General features: G+C 52.2%; 1 protein-coding gene across 3 annotated transcripts; it reads right to left on the bottom strand.

The window, feature by feature from the left end:
* Positions 1 to 1,619: 1,619 nt before the first annotated feature.
* CHFR (checkpoint with forkhead and ring finger domains) lies at positions 1,620 to 25,681 on the bottom strand. Of its 3 annotated transcripts, none has more exons than XM_027125214.1 (17): positions 25,598 to 25,681; positions 25,298 to 25,441; positions 21,755 to 21,854; positions 19,331 to 19,440; positions 18,383 to 18,442; positions 18,038 to 18,256; positions 17,485 to 17,652; positions 14,964 to 15,117; positions 13,772 to 14,089; positions 11,198 to 11,340; positions 10,036 to 10,152; positions 9,404 to 9,487; positions 8,890 to 8,960; positions 7,861 to 7,948; positions 6,027 to 6,134; positions 5,523 to 5,575; positions 1,620 to 4,348 (listed from the first exon to the last, which is right to left on the bottom strand). In XM_027125214.1, exons 2-17 carry the CDS (start codon positions 25,428 to 25,430, stop codon positions 4,328 to 4,330), a joined length of 1,947 nt encoding a protein of 648 aa, XP_026981015.1. In that variant the 5' UTR covers positions 25,431 to 25,441; positions 25,598 to 25,681; the 3' UTR covers positions 1,620 to 4,327. The 3 variants fall into 3 exon arrangements, with proteins under 3 accessions (XP_026981015.1, XP_026981014.1, XP_026981016.1); XM_027125213.1 differs by having other exon boundaries at positions 5,503 to 5,575; XM_027125215.1 differs by lacking the exon at positions 21,755 to 21,854 and having other exon boundaries at positions 5,503 to 5,575; positions 25,617 to 25,675.

A 25,681-nucleotide genomic window follows, 5' to 3' on the forward strand; every position in this document is an offset into this window, starting at 1 on the left:
GTCTGTTGTTTAGGCCTCCCCATCTGTGGTGCATGTTATGCAGGCCCCAGGGACCAGCACACAGAGCTGCTACTGAGAGCAGCGCCGCCCACAGCACCACGTACGGTTGGGTCAGCACTCAACATGGCTTCCCACACTCGTCCTGCCAGGCTGCTCCGTGTGGGTGGGGGAGAACCAGAGATGAGGATACAGGTCAGGATCACCATCTCCAGAAGGAAACACACAGAAAACAAAATGAGAGAACACACTAGGCTCAACAGAGAGGAGAAGAGCCTCAGGAGAGGGGTGCAAAGCAAGGTCTTTGTGAGCACCCGACTGCCAGCGGTCAGCAGACGCTTCAGCCAAGTTTACACCAGCGGAGCAGCCAGGAAGTGTCCTGCTCTGAATTGTGAAGGGGAGATAAATAGTAAGGAAACGTTTCCTTTCCAATGGTCGGCACCAGGAAGAAAGCCAGACAGGCTGATGCTAGAATGGCTGGTTGGGAGGCCCCTCCAGGGAGCGGGTCTGGGCCAAGCCCTGAGTGGGGAGGAGACATCGCCAGGCAGCCCGGGCGAGGGCCCAGGTTTGGGTCTAGCTACGGAAGACCCTGGGGAGGTTTGCTGAGGGAGGGGAGGGGGCCACCCAGTGCTGGGCCTTTGTGGGCCATGGTAGCACCATTCATTCCTATGTAACAAGCCAACCCAAACCGCAGTGGCTTCAAACAACTATTATTTCTCACGATTATACTGGTTGGGGGCAGTGGCATGCTGGTGTTTAACAACCTTCTCTCCAGAAAACAACAAAATGACCCTGATTTGCAGCAATTACCCATTTCCATGGTGTAAATACTCCTAGTGGGGCCAGTTTCAAGCTACCAACAGTGAGGTCCACAGACCGGATCAAAGGCAGCACCGCAGAGAACCTACAGGTACAGTCGTAGACGCCCTCGGGAGCAGAGGGAACAGCCAGATGCGCACGTTTATCAAGAAGGGCTGAGTCCTGAGTGCTTATTACCTTTGTTTAATCATAACTTGAGAATTCCAAGTTTATACAATTTTCTGAAGGGCTGTGTTTCAGTTACCAGTGGGAGTCATTCCTGAGATGGTGACAGTTGTCCCCTGGGAGCTGGCCACGAGGTCCTTCTGCAGGTCAGGGCTTTCAGCTGGCAGATCCGCGGGGCTGGGCCTCCCTCCAGCTTCCCAGCTCCACTGGGACCCAGGGCAGAGGCTAAGAGTGGGAAGGAACGCGCACAGCTCATCTCTGCTGCATTTGCTTTGCCAGCATCCCGAGGAACAGGATGGAAAGGACATCCATTTGCAACAGAGAAATGAACCGGCACGTGGCACGCCCAAGGGAGCGCTGGACGGCTCGACTGGGGGGTCCTCAACACCCTTCACGGTGTGTACTTCATGGCTTCCATCTCAGAGGGGCCGGGAAGGGGTGGGAATGAGGAGACAGAGCCACAGAGGCCGAATTGGGTGGCAGCCCTGTGTGCTGAGGGCCTCGGACTTAATTCTGCAGGGAGCTACGAATGCCACTGCAGGCCGGCACTTCCGGGGGAGTAACCGAGACCCAGCAGCACGGTTCCCGTCACCGTCAGGCCTGGGACGGGCTGAGCTCTAGCGGGCTGCCTGGCCCAGCAGTCAGTCTGCTTTTTCGCTGGTGACACTGGAGCCTGCCTTCCCCCAGCCCCACCTGCTTACGGGGTGCTGGCGGCTAGAAGGCGGTGAGAGGCTTGGGTCCCGCTGCTCATCAGCTTGGGGGTCAGGGACAGGCTTCTGTTCGAAGTGGTGGGGAGGCCACCAGTTCACCTGTGTCAGCTTGGAGGAAGGCTGAGGTCTGGGAAGCGGCCACCACACACAGGAAGAGAAGGGTCTCGCATCCAGCCGCGCTGGAAGTCAGGCTCACTCTGGACTTTCAAACCCAATCCATCCCCCATTTTCTCTTCCTTCCTCCAGAGCACAGGTCAGCTGCTTGGTGCTGGGCTGCTGGTGCCCTCTGCAGCAGCAATCCTGATTCAGAACCTGAGCTTTCCTGGGCGTCTTCTCTGCTGGCTGCATGAAGACTGGTCTGGCTGCAGTGCCCCCACTGATAGAGGCCTGGCTCAGAATCCACTCTCTCTGTTTGGGCACTTCCCTGGGGCAAGATCCACCGATGTCATGCTGGGGCTCTCAGATCTGGGCCTGTGATTCCAATCCTGTTAGCTATGAGGTATTTAAGATGACCTGCTGGGTCCTTGGTCACACCAGGAGCGCTGACAGAGGCTGGCCCGAAGAGGACTCCAGGTGGTTGCCTGGGAGCTTGAACCCACAGGCCAGGAAGGGCAAGTGTGCAGCCCCTGGAGGATGCCCAGCAGATGGGAAGCGCAGGCAGGGCCAGCCCGTCTGACGGGGGCACCAGGAGCCCAAGAGGGACACGGGTCTGGGGATAGGCTGAGCAAGGCTGTACGAGGACGCGGGCTGGGCCCAAGGAGCCGGCCACAAGCACATGGGAGTCATCAGGCACGAGCTGAGCCACCAGGACACGAGCACACAGCAGGCTCCAACCCACTGTGGGCTGGATGCGGCAGGGGGCGGGGGTGTGTGTGTCACGGAACAGGAAGTAGAGAAAAGTCGCAGAAACACCGCACGGTGCGCCCTGTAAAACAGCTTGTCAGCAAGCCTGGAGAACCACCACCCCGGCCCGGGCTCCTGCCTCAGGGCAGAGCTGACAAGCTCCGTTCTGACCCCGGTGTGCTTGTCAGAAGTGGGGAATCCAAGTTCCACTGCAGTCGGGCCGGCACCGGGGACCAGCAGTCTGACGTGGTGCATGCCCTGCCCTTCGCTGACAGATCCAGCGTAGCCCACGGAAGGCTGCGTGTTTAAGCCTTGGCCAAGAGCGCTGCTACATCTGCTACGGGGCCTGCGTCTCTGTTCTTAGTCTGAGGGAGGGGTCAGGGTCAGAAGTGAAGGGGGTGATGAGTCAAGGTCCTAAGCGTGGAGGGCAGCTTCGTGCCCGCACGAGCCAGGCTGGGGCTTAGACACAAAGCCGTGCCTTCAACCTGGGACCAAGTCGGGGTTGGCGGATCCAAGGGAACCCGTGCCTTTTCCCAAATGCTCAGACCCGGGCCCTGACCCCAGGTCACACGCGCCCGCAGGGCCTGCGAGGCTAATCCAAGTAGAGCCCCCCGGGTGGGCTCTTTGTTAGTCAGCAGGTAACCAGTGACGCCTGCAGCCGGTCCCACCGTGACAGGAGGGAGCACATCACAACCAGCACACGAATGAACGTGCCGGGGAGAGAAACAGACACGGCTTGTTTATTAGAACGCAGGAAGGAGGCCTTCTTCCACGGAGCGCTGCTTCTCAGAGTCTGTATCAAGAGCAACACAAAGTTGAAAATCGTATTCCTGAGAAGAAGCAAAAAAGGTACAATTTTGCAAACAAACGTTAATGGGTGATTTCAACAACTGATAAAAAACTTTTTTTTTTTAAACAATAAAATTTCAAGTATTATTCCAGATGACACAGCAAACCCATAGCAGGCGGAAAGGGCAAGGACTTGTGGAAACTCTCGGTGGGAAGAAGCTGCTACTGGCAGGCCGGGGCACCACCAGGGACGACCTGCACCCCAGGTCCCTGGGCCACCCCGGCCCCGGCCGCAGGGGAGGAGTGAAGAAGGCGGGACAGGTTGGCAGGGCTGCAGTTGTGTTGAGGAGCCCGGCGTGGCAGTGACCCAATCATGCCCTTGGAGCTGGGGTCCCTGGACGTCTGATGATTTTTCTTTTATAAACAGAAACATATGCTTATTCTTTCAAATATCATACTATCTCCCATTTTAGTCAACTTGTAAATTATAAGTTATATCATTTGTGCTACAGTTTGCGATATTTAAGTCTTATTAGGAGATGAGCACCAAACCTATGAAAGTGCACAGGTCAGCCGCTGTGTGCGCCCCAGCTGGAAACTTTGTTCCCTTCCCTCAAACAGCACAGCATTTCTGACAAATTCCCCTTCTTCTCCCAGGGCACTTTTCTTGAAGAGAGACGTCTGCTTTGACCGTGGCTGTGCGAAAGGTACAGAGAGCAAACCTTGTGGTCGTCTTCAACAGGAGGGGACGGCTGACAGCTCCTGCTCTGGCCCAGGGCTCTGGGCGCCACTGGTAGGGGTTCTCGCCGAGAGGGTCTCACTCCACAAGAGAAAGGTCGCACCAGAGTGCCCGAAGCAGAGACCCCCGGCGTCCCCTGAGGGGCACTGTGAAATGCTCTTAAAGCGTCTGTATTCAGTATTTTCTGAGACACTGTCATTGACTGGCAATACTCCCAAGCCATTGTGCTGCCTCCCTGGATGTTTAGTTCTTGAACCTCGTCTGTTCACAGATGTGATTGAATTTCCTGCAGGGAGACAACGGTGAAATACACAAGAGGGCATCAGAGACACGTTCAACAAAGGAATTCTGAATTGCGCCTGGGGGAGCTACAGGAGAAGCAACCCTGTGCTTGGGGGTTTGCAAGGGCTTGTCTCTCATACCATCAAAGAAACTAGCCCCAAACGCAGCCTCTTTTCTCCTTTTTTAAATTTTAAAATGTAAGTGGAACATTTAGGTAATTCCCAGAGACTCAAAGCATCCCCAAGGCACTGCGGGTGACCTGGCGGGGCTGACGCCACCTCCTCTCCAAGAAGACGACTGTATCTTTGCTGCCCTGACCCAAGTGTTTACTGAGAACGGTTAGCCTGTTACTGCTGAAATCTCTTTTCTTAGAATAAAATGGTGTCTTCCACACAGTTAATGCTCGCATACAAAGCAAGCCTTTTATTCCGCCAAATCGCTCCCTCAGAGGCAGCCGCCTTTCCGGAGCCCTCATGATGACTCCTAAGCCAGGGGCGCTCTCTCAAGTACTTCCACTTGAGCCTCAAGTGGCTGTCTGGGGTTACAGTTGCCCCACACAGCATCCATCCTCAGGACTCATTTATGTGATTGCTTCCCTTACGGTTTGAAAGCGTAGGCGAGCCTGCTCCCATGGGCCACCGCGCGTGGCAGCGTGCATGTCAACGTGAAAGCCTCTAAAGACCCCCTGGGACACTCCCAGCAAGAGCCTACGAGCCATCACGGCACCAAAGGTAGACCCAGGTGCACGGCGGCGTGGCTCGGGATGGGAGTTCTCAGTGACCTCAGCCATGGATTCGGAGAGTGCTAAACCTTGAACGTGTGGGCTGGGGATGGCCGCCTGTGCGCTGGGCACATAGAGGTGGAGCGGGAGGTGAACGTTTGTATGCCAACGTTTCATGAAATGAGATAACAGAAAAGCAGAGTGTCTAAGTGATGATTTTTTATTGATATATACTATGTGACTTTATAAAAGCATGACAACTAAATTAGTTTATAAGTAGAGAGCTGACTAGTTCACGCACATCCCTAAAAGCTGCGATATCAACTTGGCCAAAACGCTTAAAGAAGAGCACCTTCCTGTAGGGAAAGCGTGGGTTTGCCTCTCTGCAGGGGACTCCTTCAGCCCCGGCCCGGCCCCCGCCCCCGTGCCGCACTCACATTGCGTGGTGGGCCTTCACCTGAGTGCGGCAGTTGCGGCCCCAGTAGCAATCAGGACGGGACGTTACGGCCACTAGGGAGAGAAAAAAGTGAACACGTGTGACACACATACCACACTCACAGACTCAGCCTAGTGAATTTAAGCCAAGGCCAAAGAGACACTGCAGCTCAAACGCACAGCGCTTCGTCACACTTCACAGCTCGTTTCCTTGCACTGTTCTCCAGGAATGGAAAAAAAGGTTCAACTGAAAACCCAGGTTAGAAATGAGATGACTCCGGTTGCCCATAGGACGTTTTTTGGGCATCTTGTTTTAGCAACCTGCTTCAGAGACCCAGAGCCTGAGCAGGCACCAGGCAGGGACGGCCCTGAGACCCGCCCGTGTCCCTGGCCGACGCAGACGTCCGCTAAGAACACAGAGCAAAGGCCCACACAGGCTATCTAGCTATTGCAAAGGAGAGTAGGAGCCAATGCAAAGAGAACTGAGCTGCGGGCCAGGTGGGGGTAGGGGCGGGGGTCTCCTTACCCGGCAGCTCAGAAGCAGGGATGTTCTGCCGATACTGGTAGGTCAGCTCGCGGAAGCTCCGCAGGCCACAGCAGTAGCACAGCACGGTGTTCCCGGTGATTCTGTAATCTAGAAGGAACACAGCCTCTTACAAGCACGGCGGCAAAATAGACGCGGCCTTGCAAACTGCTGGGGGACCAGTGCATGATCCACAGACTGGCCGGAGACAAAGGGCTGGACGTTTGGAACACGAGAACAAAACCAACCTAGATACCAACTTACTTCCTTATGGCAAAATAATTCCACCTGGATTAAAAATTCAAATATTCAAAAAAATCTAGAAAAGTACTAAGAGGAATGAATGTTCTTCTCTTGAGCTATTTCCAACTACAACATGAAAACCAAACGGCACAGAGGAAAGGATTTGTAAATGTGACTGCCTACAGTTTAAACATCACAATGGAAACACGTACAACAAAAACGAAATACTAATGAAATAGCAGAGAACGTATTTTCAGCACAAATGACAATGTGTTGTACCCTTAATTAACAAAGATATCACACAAATCCATACCTCCCAAGTTCAAATAGCCTAACGTAAATATGGACCAAGGACACAGACAAGCAAATGGCCCGTAAAACAAAAAGATCTTCAATTTCATTAATAATCAAATACGGCAGATAAAACAATGATACCTCACCATTTGCCCTTTCATATTTACAAGGCCTCGAAGGCAAACACGCAGCTGATGGGCTCAGGGGATGCTGGCCCTCAGGCCCCAGGCACACCTCAAGCGTGCCTCCAGCAGCCCTGTTTATTATCCTAAGGGTACAACTGTTAAACCTACAGGACTGCATGCTTGGCAGCTTCAGTGTTGTTTCACACAGTGAAAAGCTGGAAACGACTGAAATACCCTTTGCTAACGAACTGGCTACATGAACGACGGTATCAGGATGCTAACTAACAATCACGGTATAGATCTTTAGTGACATAGGAAGGATCCAAGATATACTGGTGAGTGAATAGCTTATTAAAAGCACATCCGATAGGATTTCATTCATACAAATTATACACACACACGGGTACATGTACTTGGAACGGTGATCGTGAAAGTACTATCACTGGGTATATTTTTAGGCGATGGGATTTCTAATGATTTTCACTTTATCCTTCAGACTTCTTTGCACCACTTACATTTTCTTTGTGAACCACGTCATTCTTATAAAAATAGCCATTAAAAGGCACAAGGACTTAAGACCCAACCACACAGAGCCGTCGCAGCAGAGAAAACCCAAGACATTCACTAGAATGTGTCCAAAAACAGCTTAGGAGGGTTCCCAGCAAACCCCTCAAGTCTTTCATAATAATTCATGTCTTAGGAAAAAAAAAATCACTTGCTGATTTTTCTGCACCCTCCCTTAGTGACAAAAATTCACATTTCACAATACACTGGGTGTCCCTGGGAGAGGGGGCGAGTCTTCACTGAGTCACCCACGCACTGAGGGACAGGCACCAAGGACCGCGAGGGTTTGGGAACAAGCAGCCCCAGGATGTCAACGCTGACAAGCGGTAGGGCCAACACCTCTCCAGCTGTGCCCCTTCCCTCCCCTGTGCGAGAAAAGATTCCAGAATATGTCATGTCGACTCAAACCCAACGTAAAGAAAGAAACCCAAGAGTAGTAGGACCTTTGTGTGTGTCTGCCAGGGTGGGCGGAGGTCTCAGGTGTGAGCGTGGGAAGCCGACAAGCAGTACTGCCGGCGTGCGGCCTGGCGGGTGTGGCTGGTTCACCAGAGGCAGAGCTGCCCTGGGAAGCACCGCTGTCGGTGCGGGAGAGCAGGCACAACGCGGCTTACCAGACAGCAGGAACGCTCCCCTCTGCAGAGCCCCGAGGCTCTCAGTCAACATGTTTTTCCACGTCAAACCCCTGGTGGCCAGATAATTCTGTAACAGGGAAACGGGCAAAAGAAGAAACACAAGCTTGGAGAAAGAAACACTAAAATGGCAAAAAGGATTGACATTTCATAAAAGGCCCTGGAAGGTGGGTAAAGCCAAGCACCTAAACGTGGTGGGCACTTGCAGAGGGCGAGCACTGCGTGCAGTTAGGGGGCCTGCTTCCAGGACCACAGCCTGGACGGCCCAGGTAGCCTCGCGGACCAGGAGGCCTGGGACAGACGTGGTATCACATCCACACACTACTGCACAAGATTTTTGTCCAAGGTGCTTCTTCTGAGTCTCAAAAGGCAGGCTAGCTTTACAACCTCGAGCGTAAGAGGTAACACACTCTCTCTGAAATTCTGCAAAGACATTCCTACCACAGGAGCAGCGAGACACCTAACCTTGGCCGGAGTGGCCACAGTGCAGAACAGGCCCATGACCACATGACAAGGAAGCCAGGGTCTGGATCTGTGCTCTGCCCTCAAGACACGTGGAGCTGCTTGGCTCCTTCTGTGCAAACCCACAAGAAAGGCCCTGTGGACATCTAGCCTGAGTACCGCCGTGCTGAGGTGCCTGCCATTCACCCTGCGGCCGATGCCGCACATGATCCAGGTGAAGGCAAGGCTCCTGGCAAGGGACTGATGTGCACGTTAAGCACTGAAGTTCTAAAAGCCGGCTGCCCCCTGCAACGCGGGAAGAGAGCGAGGGGCAGTCCTGGTTCCACCCGAGGGCCGGCCGCGCCCTGCCCCACTCCGCGCAGGCCGAGCAGGAGCTGGAACTGTGGGACACAATTCCTGCGGCTTCCTGTGTGGCGGGTGTGAAGGAATACCTATTTGGGGGGAATATAGGGATAAGCAGATACAGTGGCAGCACTAGTCAGAAGTGCAGGGTCATGAGGTCACTGGCGGGTCCTGGAAGGCCTCCCGCTGGCCTCGCTGCGCCTGTACCTTCAGGACATCCGACTCGTAGTTGTTGTTGCTCAGCACCCCGTCCAGACACCGGTCGCCCAGGTTGAGTTCTGTCAGGACGGAGGGAAGCAGTGTTATCCGTTTCATACACACTTTACGAAAGCACCGTTCACCCAACAGTTAAGATAACCAAATTTCCTTCATTACGGAGTCTACAAAGAATAAAAAGTTCCATGACAAAATACAACTTCAAACAGAGAAAAAGTAAAAGGACTTCCATTCCACTCCCCCCAGAAACAGCCAGTCTGTGCAGCCCCTGGTCTGGGGTCGTGAAGTCCGGACACGATTTTTTAGTGGGGGTGGTCCTCGTGCATGACTCAGCGTCCCCCTCACTGACGCTCGCAAACCTACGCAGACCACCAGGGAAAGGGGCCAACTCATGGTGACCAACGTGGCCTCTCCCTCCTCGGGCACACGGCCAGCCCAGCACTGGCCTCAAGTGCACGAGAGAACAGGGGAAGGTGGCGGCGATCGACGGCAGGGCCAGCATTACCGCAGAACGGGGCCAGGCAGCCGAGGCAGCCGGTCCGGGCGCAGCCCCAGTACAGGTGGCAGAAGGGCTGCAGGCAGATGGCACCTGCGGACACAGAGCACAAGCACCGGTCACGCCATCCAGCGAGGAGAAGGCTCAAGGGACTGGTAAATAAATGACAAGCTCGATTTTCATAGTGATCCAAAGACTGTAAATTAAAGCACCATGTAGTTAATCCGTTAGACTTTAAAGTGACACCTTGGACCCGGGTTCAATCCCTAGTCAGGGATCTGCGGTCCAGAAAGCCACACAGTGAACAGAATAGAATGGAATAGAATAGAATAAAATGACACATTGGAGAACTACTGTGGGGACACACGTCAGATACAAGATCCAGAAAGAGAGCCCCCCGTGTGTGTAAACTTAGTGTATGACGGGGGCGGGGTTATCAACCGGTGGGAAAAGATAGATTATTCAACGTGGTCCCGCAGAGACACCTGACGACGCAGGTGGAAACAGAGCTGCGCCCTTACTTCACACCACACAGAGAAGTCCACGACACTCTTGAAACCTGAGCTGGAAGGACACACAGGAGCGGCTCCGAGGTGGGGAGGGGCGCCGGGGAGACGGCGCACACCCACACCCTCACTCACACTGCTGGGGGGCGATGCGGGGGTCCCGCTCGCGCTCCGCCCTCCGGTCGGGCATGGGCTGGAAGCAGCAGGTGCATATGGCGTGGCTTCCTTGCAGGGCACACACGTAGTCCTGGGCTGTGGAACAGATAGGACGCTCAGGCTGGTGCCGCCAGCACACGGGCAGCAAGAGCGGCTCAGACCACACCTAGAGGGGCAGCTGTAAGGTATGCACGAGGACACAGACCTACAAGAAAACGCGGACAGAACTCAGGCCTATTTTCCTACAGCCAAGTGACGGTCTACCACTCAAACTAAGAAGTTTAAATAGATTGAAAAATGACCGAAGTTATCTCCTGGTTCAGTAGTTGTAGCAAGATTTCAAAGATCACATGAAGGTTTTTTACCATTTCCCATAAAGGAAGGACAGCCCAGACAACAGTAAAGCGATTTCTCTAGCCCCTGCTGGCTGACCCTGGACCAGGAGCTGTGTCCATGTGGCCCGGCCCCCCGTCACTCACGCACCGCACGAGGCTCTGCCTGTGCACACTGCATTACGGTCCCAGTGGGGCCTTCCACACGCTGCCCCAGCCATCCCTACCTGAGGGGCCTACAAGGAAGCCCCCAAGAGCCATGGCACAGCATCGTGGAAGATGGTTAAGAACGCGGCTCTGGGTCGCAATCCTTAGGTCAGTGGCCTCTTGACAGGCTCAGGCTGACGGTGGCAGAGAGGCCAGGCCCTACAACGCAGGACCACAAACCACAGTCCACGTGTCCACCTTCCCTTTCTCGAGGGCACCTGGGGACCTGCCCACTGAAACGGGCATCGAACAGATAGCTCAGGGCGGCTCTGGTAACATCATGTCCTGTTGCTGGAAAGAGGCCAGTCCCTCACTGGAGGGGCCTGTGTGTGACGGTCCTTTTGGCTTTGGTGTGAGCACCACGGGGGATGCCGACTGCCCTGAGGTAGTGGGCTGGGCGGGGTGGGGAGTAAGTGTTAGGATCAGGACTGAATCCTTGGGTGTGTCCAAGAGCCGAGGCCCACAAATGAAGTTAATTATTTGGTTTCTTAGCTCCAAACAGGTTATGAGAAGCAACGAGCCATTCGAGCAGAGAGGAGCCCGCAGAAGTGCCACCCGCTTCCCGAATGGTCGGGACAGCATGGAAGGTGTGGCTGTCTCACCTGTCGTGATGCTGGCGGACGTCGATGGTGCATCCCCAGGGGCCTGCGGTGCCCCTGGCTCACTGCCGGGCCCTGGGCAGGGAAGGGGCCGCCCCGCCTGCCTGCGGTACTCGGGGCACTGTCTGCACACGATGTACGGCTGACTGCAAGGGAAGAAAACCCGGAGCTTGGAGGAAAGAGGAGACACCTGCTCTGGCCGTGTGTAAGGGTGGTGGCAACGACGGCCCAGCCCCGGTGACGGGACAAGACCCAGATACTCGCTCACCGGCCTTGTCCTGCCTGCATGCCTCAGCTCTGCACCAGGTGCTGCACCCAGTGTGTGCAGAAGGGAAGGATGGCTCGGCGCACATCCTGCACAGCAGCAGTCGGCAGGCTCTCCTCCCCGCCACCTCCCAGCCCCCGTTTCCCGCACGTTCCCAGAGCCCTCGGCCACTCCTGGGGTATTGAGATGTCTTCTCCCTGCCCCTCGCCCCACTGAGCCATCCCTGGGGGCAAAGCCACCCTGTCTCCACACTGGGCAGGACGCGCTCTCACAGGTTTGATGCCCGCCCAGTGCACACCCTTCCTTTTGTTAAAATCTGAGCAGAACACGCCAGGGCTGGATGCCGCTGTCAGCAGGGGCTTTCACCCAGCTGTACGCACTTCAGCTGAGCTTTCAAATCTGCAGATGGTAAAACAGAATCTGCAGGAAAGGGACGCACGGACTCTCCCCTCATCTCAGTCAGAGGACGCCTGCCCAAGCCTGCCACCAATGGGAAGGACAGGCGAGACCTGACTAGAAAATGCAGAAACACTGAAGACATTCAGCCTCATATGTAAGAAAAACATATAAATGGGAATAAGATACCTGTTTGTCCCATTACTCTGAGTGTCGCAGGCATCACTGCTGTCCCTCTGCATACCCTGTGGGGCACCAACACCAGGACTCTCTGACAGGCATTTCATGACAGATGCCAGAAGTCCAGCAAGGCGTCCCCTCAGTGAGACTACTGACCTGAGCATCCTACTTCCATGTACTTATCTCCAAGAAATGACTGGACACGTGCACTGAACTGTAAATGCACGCCATGCACTGCAGCTTTGTTCGGAATTCAAAATATTACAAAGAAATGTTTTAAACGGTAAAAATATAAGTATGTACGACTACACGTATGTATGGCCAGATAAATACGTAATAAAATGTTCACACAAACCAAAAGTGATTTTTGGTTTTCTTTTTGCTTGACCATTATGTGCTAAATTTGGGGGAAAGAAACAAAGATAATAAACTGAGGAGCGGGGTAGCTGTTTTGTCTTTTTAAATTTTATGGCCTCAACACAAAAATTCATACCCTGGACTTCCAAGTCTGGAAACATCAACATTCTACAGCAGAGGGCTTCCCTGGTGGTGCAGTGGTTAAGAATCCGCCTGCCAATGCAGGGGACATGGGTTCGAGCCCTGGTCCGGGAAGATCCCACGTGCCGTGAAGCAACTAAGCCCATGCGCCACAACTACTGAGCGTGCGCTCTAGAGCCCGCAAGCCACAAATACTGAGGCCATGCGCCACAACTACTGAGCCTGCACTCTACAGCCCTCAAGCCACAACTACTGAGCCCGTGCACCACAACTACTGAGCCTGTGCTCTAGAGCCTGTGAGCCACAACTACTGAACCCGTGGGCCTAGAGCCTGTGCTCTGCAACAAGAGAAGCCACCTCAATGAGATGCCCGCACACTGCAATGAAGAGTAGCCCCAGCTCGCCACAACTAGAGAATGCCTGTGTGCAGCAACGAAGACCCAACGCAGCCAAAAAATAAATAAAATAAATAAATTTATGAAAAAAAACCCAACATTCTACAGCAGATAAAATAAGGTCTCCTAGGGCTTCCCTGGTGGTGCAGTGGTTGAGAGTCCGCCTGCTGATGCAGGGGACACGGGTTCATGCCCCGGTCCGGGAAGATCCCACATGCCGCGGGGCGGCTGGACCCGTGAGCCATGGCTGCTGAGCCTGTGCGTCCGGAGCCTGTGCTCCGCAACGGGAGAGGCCACAACAGTGAGAGGCCTGCGTACCAAAAAAAAAAAAAAAAAAATGTCTCCTAGGATTGCACCTTCTGCCAGGTGACTGTGGCTTTTCTACAATAACATCCTAACAGATGATAAATACTGCAACTTACGGTGCAGGACATATGATCACTAGACAAGCTACAGAGAGTGAGTGTGCTTCTGCAGAGTCTGTCTCAGCCTGTGAATCAAGGCACTTGATGATGACTCAGCAAACAAAAGGGTGTCACTTACTGTGGTGATCCTCTCACAGTAATTAAGCCAAAGCACTATGCTGTCCACCCTGAACTTACATAGTGCGGTATGTTAGTTATATCGTAATAAACTAGAAAAAATATACAGATAAGCAACAAAATAATAGAATAAATATTCCACATATACCAAAAAAAAGGGGCTGTCGCAGGAGGCAGGGCCGTGAGCAAGCCTCACCACAGTCACCTGGGCCACAGCGTCGCACCTCAGCAGCGGCCCAGACCAGCAGGTCCTGGGGAGTGGTCAGACCCGCCCCGCCCGCCCCGCCCCCACGAGGCTCACCTGACATCCGAGGACTCGCTGTCCACGTCCGACAGCTCCAGCAGGTCCTCGGAGCTCCCCTCCTCGTCGGAGAAGGCCCTCCTGACCTTGGGCTGCAGCATGTCCTGCGTGATCCTGTTCCTGGCGGCCATGCTGCGCACGTCCTCCTCGCTGCGCCTCTTGTCCGGGTGCTGCAGCAGATATGCCTCCACCAGGTTGTTGAGGATGTGGTTTTTACAGATCCGCTCCACTGGACAGCGGCAGGTGGGGCACAGGGCAGAGCGCTCCATCCAGCCCGAGTAGCAGGCAGCGCAGAAGGTGTGCATACAGGGCTGCAGGCTGAGGGCACAGGACGGGCACTGGGTGTGAGAAGCAGGGACCCAGAGTCATGCTGCCTCTTTCCCCGAAGGAGGACGTGGCCCTACTCAGACTGAGGTTCGGGTAAAAACAGAAGAATGGGCAAACTGCCCCCCGCCTCCCGCCGCCCGATCTTTCGACTCCGCAGGGCCTCAGGCCTGTGCTCTGGGGCGCCCCACCCATGCCGTGGTGGGGCCTGTGGCTGGCGGGGCTGCACCTCGGCTCACGCAGGGGCACGCCGCCTGCCTTCCACGACCCTCCTGAGAAGCAGTCCCTGCGCAAAAACACGGCATTCGGCTACAACTGCTTCATCTGTGCGCTTGCCAGCTACAAGAGACCGGGGCCACGCGGTGATCTGTGCTCCAGGAGGGCCAGGGACCACTGGGGGCCAGGGCCACCAGGAACGGGAAGAGCGGAGACACTGGGTGTGGGTGGCAAAGACCCGCGTTTATGCCGAACTGCGGACAAATTCTTAAGTTCCCACAGAGAAGCAAAGAGAGATCTTTGTTCTGGCACCTTCGCTCCACCTTAACTACCGTGTTTCCTTAACCACGAGATGCTGGCCACTCGGTACAGCTCCCCTGCTCTAGCTGAGGTGGACCTGGCGTCACTGAGGTCAGAGCCACTGCACGCGTCTCGCGGGCTCCTGTGCAGCGTCAGTCACCGGGCCCGGCTTTCAGCTCGTCAGCCGCACAAGGAGAACGGCTACGGTAACCTCGGCGGGCCTGATGCAGAGGCCAGCCCCGTCTGCGGCCCCGTGGGCCCTGCGGGCGCACCTCACACAGTCGTGCAGCAGGTCCTGGGCCTGACGCAGAGGCCAGCCCCGTCTGCGGCCCCGCGGGCCCTGCGCGCGCACCTCACACAGTCGTGCAGCAGGTCCTGGCAGATGATGCACGTGAGAGTCTCCTCCATCTTGTCTGGCTTCACGGTCGCAGCTCTGACGTCGAGGGTACTGTGGGGGTCTCCGCCCGGGTCCGTGACCAGGGGCAGGTTCAGGGCGGGCTCCCCATCTGCAAGGGAAAGGGACACGTTCTCAACATCATGACCATGGAGGAAGTGCACTCCATCTCTTGGTTTTACAGATGTCTTAACCTGTGGACAGGAGACCCAGTCCTCCCTGTATTTTTTTTTTAAATCTTTAAATTTTACTTATTTATTTACTAGCCACGCTGCAGGGCATGTGAGATCTTAGTTCCCCGACCAGGGATCGAACCCACGCCCCCTGCAATGGAAGCTCGGAGTTGTAACCACTGGACCACCAGGGAAGTCCCCTCACTGTATTTGTTTTTTTAACATCTTTATTGGAGTATAATTGCTTTACAATGGTGTGTTAGTTTCTGCTTTATAACAAAGTGAATCAGCTACATGTATACATATAACCCCGTATCTCCTCCCTCCTGCTTCTCCCTCCAACCCTCCCTATTCCATCCCTCTAGGTGGTCACAAAGCACTGAGCTGATCTCCCTGTGCTATGCGGCTGCTTCCCACTAGCTATTTTACATTTGGTAGTGTATATACGTCCATGCCACTCTCTCACTTCGTTCCAGCTTACCCTTCCCCCTCCCCGTGTCCTCAAGTCCATTCTCTAAGTCTGCATCTTTATTCCTGTCCTGCCCCTCGGTTCTTCAGAACTTTTTTTTTTTTTTAAGATTCCATATATATGTGTTAGCATATGGTATTCATTTTTCCCTTTCTGACTTACTTCACTCTGTATGACAGACTCTAGGTCCATCCACCTCACTACAAATAACTCAATTTCGTTTCTTTTTATGGCTGAGAAATATTCCATTGTATATACGTGCCACATCTTCTTTATTCATCTGTTGATGGACACTTAGGATGCTCCCATGTCCTGGCTATTGTAAACAGAGCTGCAATGAACATTTTGGTACATGACTCTTTTTGAATTACGGTTTTCTCAGGGTATATGCCCAGTAGTGGGATTGCTGGGTCATATGGTAGTTCTATTTGTAGTTTTTTAAGGAACCTCCATACTGTTCTCCATAGTGGCTGTATCAATTCACATTCCCACCAGCAGTGTAGGAGGGCTCCTTTTCTCCACACCCTCTCCAGCATTTATTGTTTGTGCATTTTTTGATGATGGCCATTCCCTCACTGTGTTTTAAAGGGCATTTTTACAAAGGTTCAAAGTAAGTCCCATAATCCAGTATGTTTAAGTTTTGCTTTATAATAGTTAACAGCATAAAAAAGACACTCAGGATACACGGGTGAGAGATAAAGGCCAGGTGTCAAATAGCATTTGTGTGTAAAGTCATTTTTGTTTAAACAAACAAAAAATGTGACCCATATGCACACAGGAAAGTGCTGGAAAATACAGACCCTCAAATGTTACCAGGAGCTTAAATTTTTTTTTTTCTGCCAGTGTGTTTTACTTTTTTTATAATCAGAGATTAAATTTATTTTTAATTAAAAAAATACTTACAATTTAAAAAGTCAAATATTTAAAAGAAAACCAAAGCAGCAGCCCTCTGCTCCAGCCTGTCCTCAGCTTCACCCTCCCTCCTTTGGGGAAACAACTTTCATGTCTTCTGTTTCTTCTGGTCCGGACCTCTGTGTTTCTGAATTGTCATGCTACGTTTAGGCTGATGGATTTTAAGACATCATCTCCTGACATCCATTAAAGCAGAGAAGGACTCTGCCCCTCTGGGTCTCCTTCCCAATATTATTCTAACACAATTATTTGTTCAGTATATTGTATTTATATTATTATGCTTAAATATTCACTGCTCACACAGTATAATTTTCTTCCTTATACAATTTTTCATTTCTCATAGAGTTAAAAGTGGCTCCATTTTCATACTTATGTTTTTGTACCTGTTGCTGACTCACCCCACACCTCCCCAGGCCAATCAACTCAATTTTCCACTCAATACATCAGATAATGCAGTTTCTTTCCGAGGCCCTCCCTCCTGTCACACTGCCCCAATCCAGGGGAAGCTCTCAGGCCTGCCTCACAGCTACTGTCCTCCCAACAACATTCCCAAAAGTTTTTACAATCTTTTTAACTTTGACTTTTAAAGTATAGATTTTTCTCAAAATCACCTTTAACGTGAAGGTTCAAACTATCACTTGAAGATAATATACTCTTAAAAACTGGCTGCTGTATCAGAACAGAGCTGCAACCCCAGACTGTGGTCTCCAGACCAAGAGCATATCCTGACAGTAAACATAGTTCAATCCCGACGGTGCAGACAGGAAAGAAAAGGCCCAGATTGCCATCTGGAAGATGCTGAGGTACCACAGGTGGCAGCTGAAGACAGGGTCCTCCGACTTCTGCAGATGGTGGGGCCCCAACAGGCTCAGATGGGACGGTGCTGCCGGGGCGCCAAGGCTACACGCAACCACTGGACTCTGACCTGCTTTTACTCTCTTCTTGACGGGCTCCAAGTCCTCCTGGTCCTTGGGTTCCGACAGAGAAAAGGACGCCCCCTCTCTTGCTGGGAGAGCCAAAGGGAAGATGACGACTTCATCACTTGCCACAGATGGACCACACCCTTTTGGGGAGACGTCTGCACCTCTCGAGCCTGTGAGAGGGACAAACAAGAGACATCCTGATTCACCTGCCTCAGAAGAAGAGACAGCAGTTCAAAGCGTCACTGATTCAAACCAGGCGCAGGTAATCCAAGATGTCGTTAAAAAACAAACAAACGGAAGGGTTCACTTTGTGTGATTTTTACAGTATATGAATTATAACCTGTGAAGAATACCACAGTATTGTAGTCCCTGGCCTTCAGCCTGTCTCTTGGGGATGGAACAAGACATTTACTCCTACAGAAATCTTACTACTGACAGCCTGATGCCTGACACCACCTCTGAACTCCTCCGTGGCTTGTCTGTCTCCGTAACAATGCAAGGCAGGATTAGCGAACAAAGGGCAACGCAGCTACCACCCTGAGATCCCCATCTCACCGGAGCTGGAGGGAGGCCCTCGTCCTGCAGAGGTGGGCTCCATGGAAGAGGTAGAGGCCATGGGGAAGAGGTCCGATGTGGACGTTGATGGCTGTGGTTCCTCAAAGCACACCTGAGTGGCGGGTGGCGATGGCAGGACCTGGGGATCCTGGGGGTCGTCGCCTTGCCCTGCACCTGAGGTATCTTTGGTCACGTGGAACACGTTTTCTTTATTAGCCTCTGTAAGCACAAAGAAGCAGGAGCATAACACAGTCGGGGCGCAGGGGGAGCCGCTGCGTCAGGAATACATTCCAGCGGATGAAGAGTCAACGCATGCACCCGCTCCTTTGCGAAAATCTCACTTACCGAAGGAGTCTTGCGTTATGCCTTGCTTTTCATGGAAGGATTCGTAGAGGTATGCCACATCTGAAGGAAATTAATCGAACCGGAGTGGCGTTTGCCACACATCAAGAGAGCCCATCTTTCTCTTCTGCTCCCTCCCATCACCTCACGGTCACTTTGCCCTTGTTGACTAGTTCGACTTATCAGCTAGTAACCACATCCCCCGGTTTAAGGGATTTTTAAAGCAAGTGATCCAAAACATCTGAACCAAACTTAAAATAAATAAGCCTCAGAAAACCATCCGGCGTCAGGAGGTAGACTAAGGCAAGCAAAGCGATGAGGAGGAGTGAGCCTGTGTCTTGTCATTTCAAACCACCAGGACCGGACACAAGATCCTTCCCTGTGGCCAGGGGCTGGCTTTGACTGCTGAGGACAGTCTAGGGGATACCCGCCCTCTTCTTCCTATTTCCGGGGTAACCTTCGAAGAACTCCCCTAACTCTCCCTGTCCTGCATCATTCTTCTCCCGCCAACACAGGCGCAGATGCTCAGAGCTGGAAAAGCCCTCACGGAATATCCCATCTAACCTTTGCTGTTTCCCGTAAAGCCTCCCAAAGCAGAGCTGTCCGTGGCCTCCAGCCCCCATTCTAGGCCTTATTCTCCTCACTCAGGTGCCCTCCTCACCGCCCCCCCGCACCCCGTCTCCCTGGCTACCATATCGAGACCGTGGCTCATGGCCACAGTGGCATTTCTTAAGAATGGCTGGGGCTCAGTCCACGAGGTCAACACTCCCATTCTTCAACAGACGCTACCCACACCAAGAATGTACATGAACGAAAAAGGGGACGCAGCTAGCACTAACATTCCTTCAGGAAATGCCTGCTTCAACAGCCTCTTCCCACAATGCTTCCCCGCTGTGGCAGGTCCCTGCTGCACCACCCGTGAGTCCAGCCCAGAAACCGCCCCTCCCTTACTGTGTTCTGGCTCATTCTTCCTGTACACCAAGTAGATGACGTCCCCAGTCTGTAAAGGGCAAGTCTGCTTCTTAACAACCTTCAGCTTGTTAATTACTGTTCCGTTGGTGCTGTAGGGACAACAAAAATCCAATTTATCCTACTTAAAACAACTTGGAGTTAAAATTTTCCTTTTCTACAGCCAGTAGGAAAGCAGTTCAATACTACCACTTTGCAAATGACAGAACACTCATAGGAATGATGTAAATACTCGTGCCACCTTACAATTCTCTTGAGAAGAACCTTGCCTGTTGCCCCCTCACTCACAGCCCAATGGTGTGTCAAGTGTTTTAACGCCTCCGCTGTGCCAGCCCCACGTTCTCCTCCTGGTGGAGCCCTGGACGCCCACCAGCAGCACGTGCTCTGATTCCCAGCTTCTCTCTCGCTTCTGCACCACGCTCTGTCGACAGGCCTAACCCTGCTCCGGCAGCCGCGGCCCAGCTCAGTTCACTCCTCACATGAGCACTGACCCTCCTACGACATGGGCTCTGGGCAAAAGCAAATCGACGCAGGGCTACCGAGCAGAAGATAGCGCGGTCCCTGCTGCTGGGAAGTCACTCCAGTTAATCAGGGACCACAGTGCCTGATGGGAAGGCACGGCCAGGAGACACCGGGACCTCGGTCAGGCGGGACAGGAGGCACCTCCCTGAGGAGCGGCTCCCGCAGGCAAGGGGAAGAGCGCACCGGACAAAAGCCAAACTCGGCAACTGAGCAAGCCCTCCCCGCCCCTTTCCAATTTCAGGCACTCAGTCCACGTGGGCCCCAACTCCACGGCCCGACTCCTAAGGCCCCCAGTGCTGAAGACGCGTCGTCACCTTTCCCTCTGAGCAGACTGCCACTACTTTAGACTTCTGTAAAGGGCCAGGCAGGAAATAGTTCAGGCTGCGCGGTCAGGCTGTCTCCGTCCCAACTCCTGCAACCAACAGGTGGCAGGTCCCTGGAGGGCTGGGCTGCCTTCCCAGTAAAGCCCCACTTACAAAGACCAGCAGAGCTGCTGCAGCACTGCCGCAGCCTCTGCTGCCAGGCTCTCCCCACGACCTATCCTCAAGCTCTTTCTAACCCAGAAGTCTGATTTCACTTTTCCGTTTAAACCCCTCGGTGTCTCTTCACTGCTCTCAGGCTAACGTCCAGTCTCTCCAGCGTGGACGTCGGGGTCTTCCTGATTGCACCTCAGGGCCTCTGCACCTGCGGCTCCTCCCACCTGGAACACCCCTGCCCCTCCAGCCACCTCGGCCAAGGAAGGCAGCAGCCTCTAGAAGCTGGAAAGGACAGAGGATGGCTTCTCCCCTAGAGCCCCCATAAGGAGCTGACGCCAATGAGACCTGAGATGGACTTTGACCACCCAGGCCTATAAGATCACAGATTTGTGCTGTTTTAGCCACTGAGCCTGTGGTAATCGTTACAGCAGCCTTGGGAAGCACATAGTATCCTGTGGCCAGGGTGGGAAAGCCAGGGCCTGAGGCAGAAAGAAGACTCTGGAACCAGCACTGTTACTGTACATTGTGCTGAGAAATACAGGACTTGACCTGCTACCTATCAGAGGAGGAAAAGCAGCATCCGTTCTTCCTAATAAAACCAAATTCCTGGTCTTCTATCCCTCAAACTGCTACTTACCAAAGAATCTCATAGCACTTGACCTTCACAACAATAAAAAAAATCACCTTGTGGGAAAGGCGTGTTCTCAACACACTGCTGGATGGCCGTCCGCCACTCACACCTTCCACCCAGCATTCCTTCCCATAAACTTACCCCAGGAAAATCATCAGACATGAATGGAAAGAGTTTTGGAGGAGAGTCACTGCAGGGTCATTTATAATAAGAAAAAGTCAAAATAATAACTTTCCATCAGTAAGGGAGCTGACAAATTATTATATAATAATGAAAAAGACGAGATGGACCTAGACATACGGACGTGATGAGCACTCTGCAAACATTCCAAGTAAAATAGATACACAGTATAACAGTATAATCTCATTAATACAAAATAAATATGTATGTATTGTGTGGGTGAGTGGAATTTTGGAAAGCTTTTCACTTTCATGTGCTACTTATGTGGTATAATAATAATAAAAAAAAAGAAAGACTTCTTGATTTGGGGAAGTCTAACTTGAATAGGTTTGCAAGAACCCAAAATGTATCACTGCCTTTTAAGTCTTATTTCTGAGCTATTTTTGCTTTAACCTGAATACATTTAAGAACGGTCACAGACACCAAAGTGTCACTAAGTAGCCCATCCTGGAAACCAGAAAATACATCTTCCAATACCCGGAGACCCTATCGGACTACTGAGCTATAGAAAGCAGGCCCTTGTCTCTTCTCTGCACTCACTGGCTTCAAGTCGGCTTCCTGAAGCTACAAGAGGAAAGAAGTTCAGAAAGAGCTTACCTGGTATCTTCCAGCGACACCTGACCAGATTTTTCATCCACTATAATTTTACAGTGATCTCCAGAGACCAGTTTATTGCCGGGGAATGAAAGGTCACAACCTAAAACAGTGAGGGGGGCGTGCTGGATACGACCGTGGGTACCAGGCATAATACCGCCCTTTGCTTAAACAAAGCATGCGGCTGGAAGTCAAGACCCATGTTGTACCCACTTACGGAGACAGCACTTAATCAAGTACAAAGAAACTTTTAAAAAAGCATTTAAGTGTTAATCCAAAGTAAGGGACAGGGACTATGTCTTGAACCTTTCTGACTCCTCCTTACCTAGAGGATATGCGCCATCAACACCTCCAGCTACACATCAGCTGCTTCTTGGTGACATTTTTACAATATGCACGCATATGCAGATAGCCTGATAAGTATTACAGAACTTTAAAAAAACTATGGGGCTTATTAAATATCTTCAGTATCTTAGTCCTTAATTTCTTCTGTGTAACCTAAGGTTTCATAAATCATCACAAAATTAAAGCAATGACAGAGTCACAGAAAATATGAATGAGTAAATTATCATAGGCACATGTAAGCGTTTAAGAAAATTTAAAACAGAAGGGGGATGCATCTACAGCTCAATACAGTTGTTACACCCTCATCAAATCCAAGAGGAAAACCCTCAAATGCTTTGTTCTCTCCTTAAATCGAAAGAATAAAAGCGGGCTTCCCTGGTGGCGCAGTGGTTGAGAGTCCGCCTGCCGTTGCAGGAGACACGGGTTCATGCCCTGGTCCGGGAAGGTCCCACATGCCGCGGAGCGGCTGGGCCCGTGAGCCATGGCCGCTGGCGCTGGGCCTGCGCGTCCGGAGCCTGTGCTCCGCAACGGGAGAGGCCACAACAGTGAGAGGCCCGCGTACGGCAAAAAAAAAAAAAAAAAGAATAAAAGCTTTCAGGAGTGTTTTAATACTGAGTCACTAATCTCCTTATAACAGGTTTGCACCATAGCTACTAAGGTTTATAGTACCTTTATTTTATTTTGGGCCGCGCCCCGCAGCTTGCAGGATCTTAGTTACCTGACCAGGGATTGAACCCACGCCCTCGGCAGTGAAAGTGCAAAGTCCTAACCACTGGACCGCCAGGTAATTCCCTACCTAGGGAAATAAATAAAATAAATAAATAAAATAAAAATAAATCTTTATTTTTTAATAACCAAACGTGGGAAGCAGTACTGGTACCCGTCAACTGGTGGTGAATTAATAAACACACTGCAGAACATCACCCAGCAACAAAAAGGAACAAACTACTGATATATGTAACTGCCAAGGATGAACCTCAAAAGCACCAACCAAGGGAAGGCAGCCAGACCCAAAGACTGTGCTGCAATACAGTGTGATTCCCCTTAGACGGCATTCTTAGATGGTCTCCTTGCAGCCCCAGACCCAGGCTGGTCACCAGGCTTTGTCACCGGAGTGGGGTTTTACTAGGCTTCTCCACACCTGAACATCTGCATTCCAACTGAGAACTGAAATACCTTTGCTAAAGTTCTACTATTGGTATTTGCCCTGCTTGTCGTTCAGTTGGTTACTCTCTCCATGGTTGGTACACATCTCTGCCACTCCCCGAGAATGGGAAGCTCTTTGGGAAGGCGAGAACCCCTGCATCCTTCCACACACGTCAACTCAGCTCTCCCTTTTCCTCAAAATAAGGCCTTGTATATAGCAGGCGTGCAATAGTTTTAAAATAAATCTAGTTCTACAACCTGAGACCCTATCCCCCAAAGTGACTGTATTTAGAAAGAAGGCCTGTAAATGATAAAAGTTAAATGACATCATTAGGGTGGGGCCTTAATCTGATAGGGCTGAGGCATTTATAAGAGGGAGACGCCAAAGATCTCTTGGTCCAGCAGGCCAGGACACAGCGAGAAGGCAGCTGCCTGCAATCCAGGAAGAGGGTTCTCACCAGGAAACAAACTGACTGTCACCGTGATCTTGGACTTCCTAGACTCCAGAACTGTGAGAAATATACTTCTGCTGTTTAAGCTTCGTGATCTGTGGTATTTTGTTATGGCAGCCCAGGCAAACTACGTTTTGCTGGAAAGGTTAATATATTCAAGGAAAGGACTTCCATTAAGAATCAACTCAACAACACATTTTTGCTCCTTGTATTAGCATATAAAATGATACTACAGTGTTGTGTTATAACAACAATGGCTAACATTAAGTGCTAACTCTTAGGCAGGCTCCTTCTAAGCACCTCACTCACGATCTCCTTTAATCTTCACAGTGACCCCATGAAGTAGCTACAAAGGCACCAGAAGGTAAATTGGCCCAAAGCAGGTTATGCGGTGGTGGTGATGCTGGTGGCCTAGGGGGCATGAGGGTGGTGGTCTCCAGGCTTCTGCTCTTCACCAAACTTCCATTCACACCAAGTAAAGACAATACATCTTGAAAAGTTTCTAATGATATGTAAATACTTTTAAAGTTGTAAAAACAAAAAAAAAAAAAATTAACTTGATATTGGGATTTAAGACTGCCTCCCCAAAAAACCCCAACCAAAAACAGGTACAGGTGCATGATGATGGGTAAAATGAAACCAAAGAACATTTGCTTTTAAACACTAATCTTTCTCATTATCTCTTGCTTAAAGTATAAGGTCAGTGTGACAACTTATTAATTTGCAGAAAAACGAAATATTTTTGTTGGCCTGATCAGTGCACTTCACTCCCAGTAGGAAAGCTACAAGGGAGGTTAAATCACCAGATGGCCACTAGGAGTTTAGAGGCAGCAAGGGGGGGCGGGGGGGGGCGGGCTCTTCCTCTCACTAGTTACAGGACTTTCTTCAAGGCCGTAGTTTCCCACGTTCATTACATCAACAAATATTTGAGCAGCTCTATTCTAGGAGCTGGGACTTGAGATCTTTTTTTTTAAATGTAGCTGCCTACGGCTATAAATTTCCCTCTGAGCACTGCTTACCTGCATCCTCTAAGTTTTGGTACATTAAATTTTTATTTATCTCAAAGTATTTTCTAATTTCCCCTTTGATTTCCTCTTAGACCCACTGGTGGGTTAAGAGTGTTATTTAATTTCCACATATCTGTGGATTTTCCGGTGTTCCTTCTGCTAACTTATTTCTAATTTCACTCCATTAAGGTCAGAGAAGATGCTTTGGATAGTAATACCCTTGAGAAAACCGCATTCCAGGAGATAAATTATTGCACCTACTTCATAACGTTGCAGTGAAAATTAAATAACCTGCATGAAACACGCAGAAGTAACTGGGCCGACCAATACGTGAATAAACGGCAGCTGTTACACGACGGCCCATTCCACCGGAAAAACCGGGCAGCAGAACGCGCCGCGCCCAGGAGCCTCCCACAGCCCAGTGGGCCCGGTCTCGCCCAGTCCCCGCCCTCAGGTCCCGGCTCCAGTCCCCCAACACTCGGACCCCGTCGCCCGCCCCCATCCCGGGTCCCCGGTCCCCACCCCCGTGCCCGGACCCGTCCCCGGCTCGCCCCCAGTCCGTCCCACGTCCCCCATGCCCGCTCCCCGCCCCGCACCTCCTCTCCGCCCGATGGTCCACTCCCGTTTCCTCAGGAGGACGTGCGGCTCGCCCTCCTCGGCGCCCAGGCGGAGAAGTCTCCCCCACGGCTGCTGCTGCGGCGGCTGCTCGCCTTCCCCCGGCCGCTCCATCGGCTTCACATCTGACGAGACCCGGAAACGTCGGGTGAGACCCGGCCCGCGAAGGCAGAGGCTGCGGCCCGCCGCTCCTCCTCGGCGCCCGCGCCACGCCGCCGCGGCCCGCGCCGCCAGCCCCCCACCCGGGTCCCGACGGCCGCCCGCGCCCGCCGCCCTCTTACCCCCCGCCCCGCGCCGAACCCGGAACCGGCCGCGCGGCCGCCGCCGCCGCTGTCAACGGACATCTCGGATCCCTCAGCTGATCC

This window comes from Aethalodelphis obliquidens, unplaced genomic scaffold (genome assembly GCF_003676395.1).
Source record: "Aethalodelphis obliquidens isolate GAN/ISIS:26980383/991018 unplaced genomic scaffold, ASM367639v1 scaffold28, whole genome shotgun sequence".
In the NCBI taxonomy this organism is placed as follows: Eukaryota; Metazoa; Chordata; class Mammalia; order Artiodactyla; family Delphinidae; genus Aethalodelphis; species Aethalodelphis obliquidens.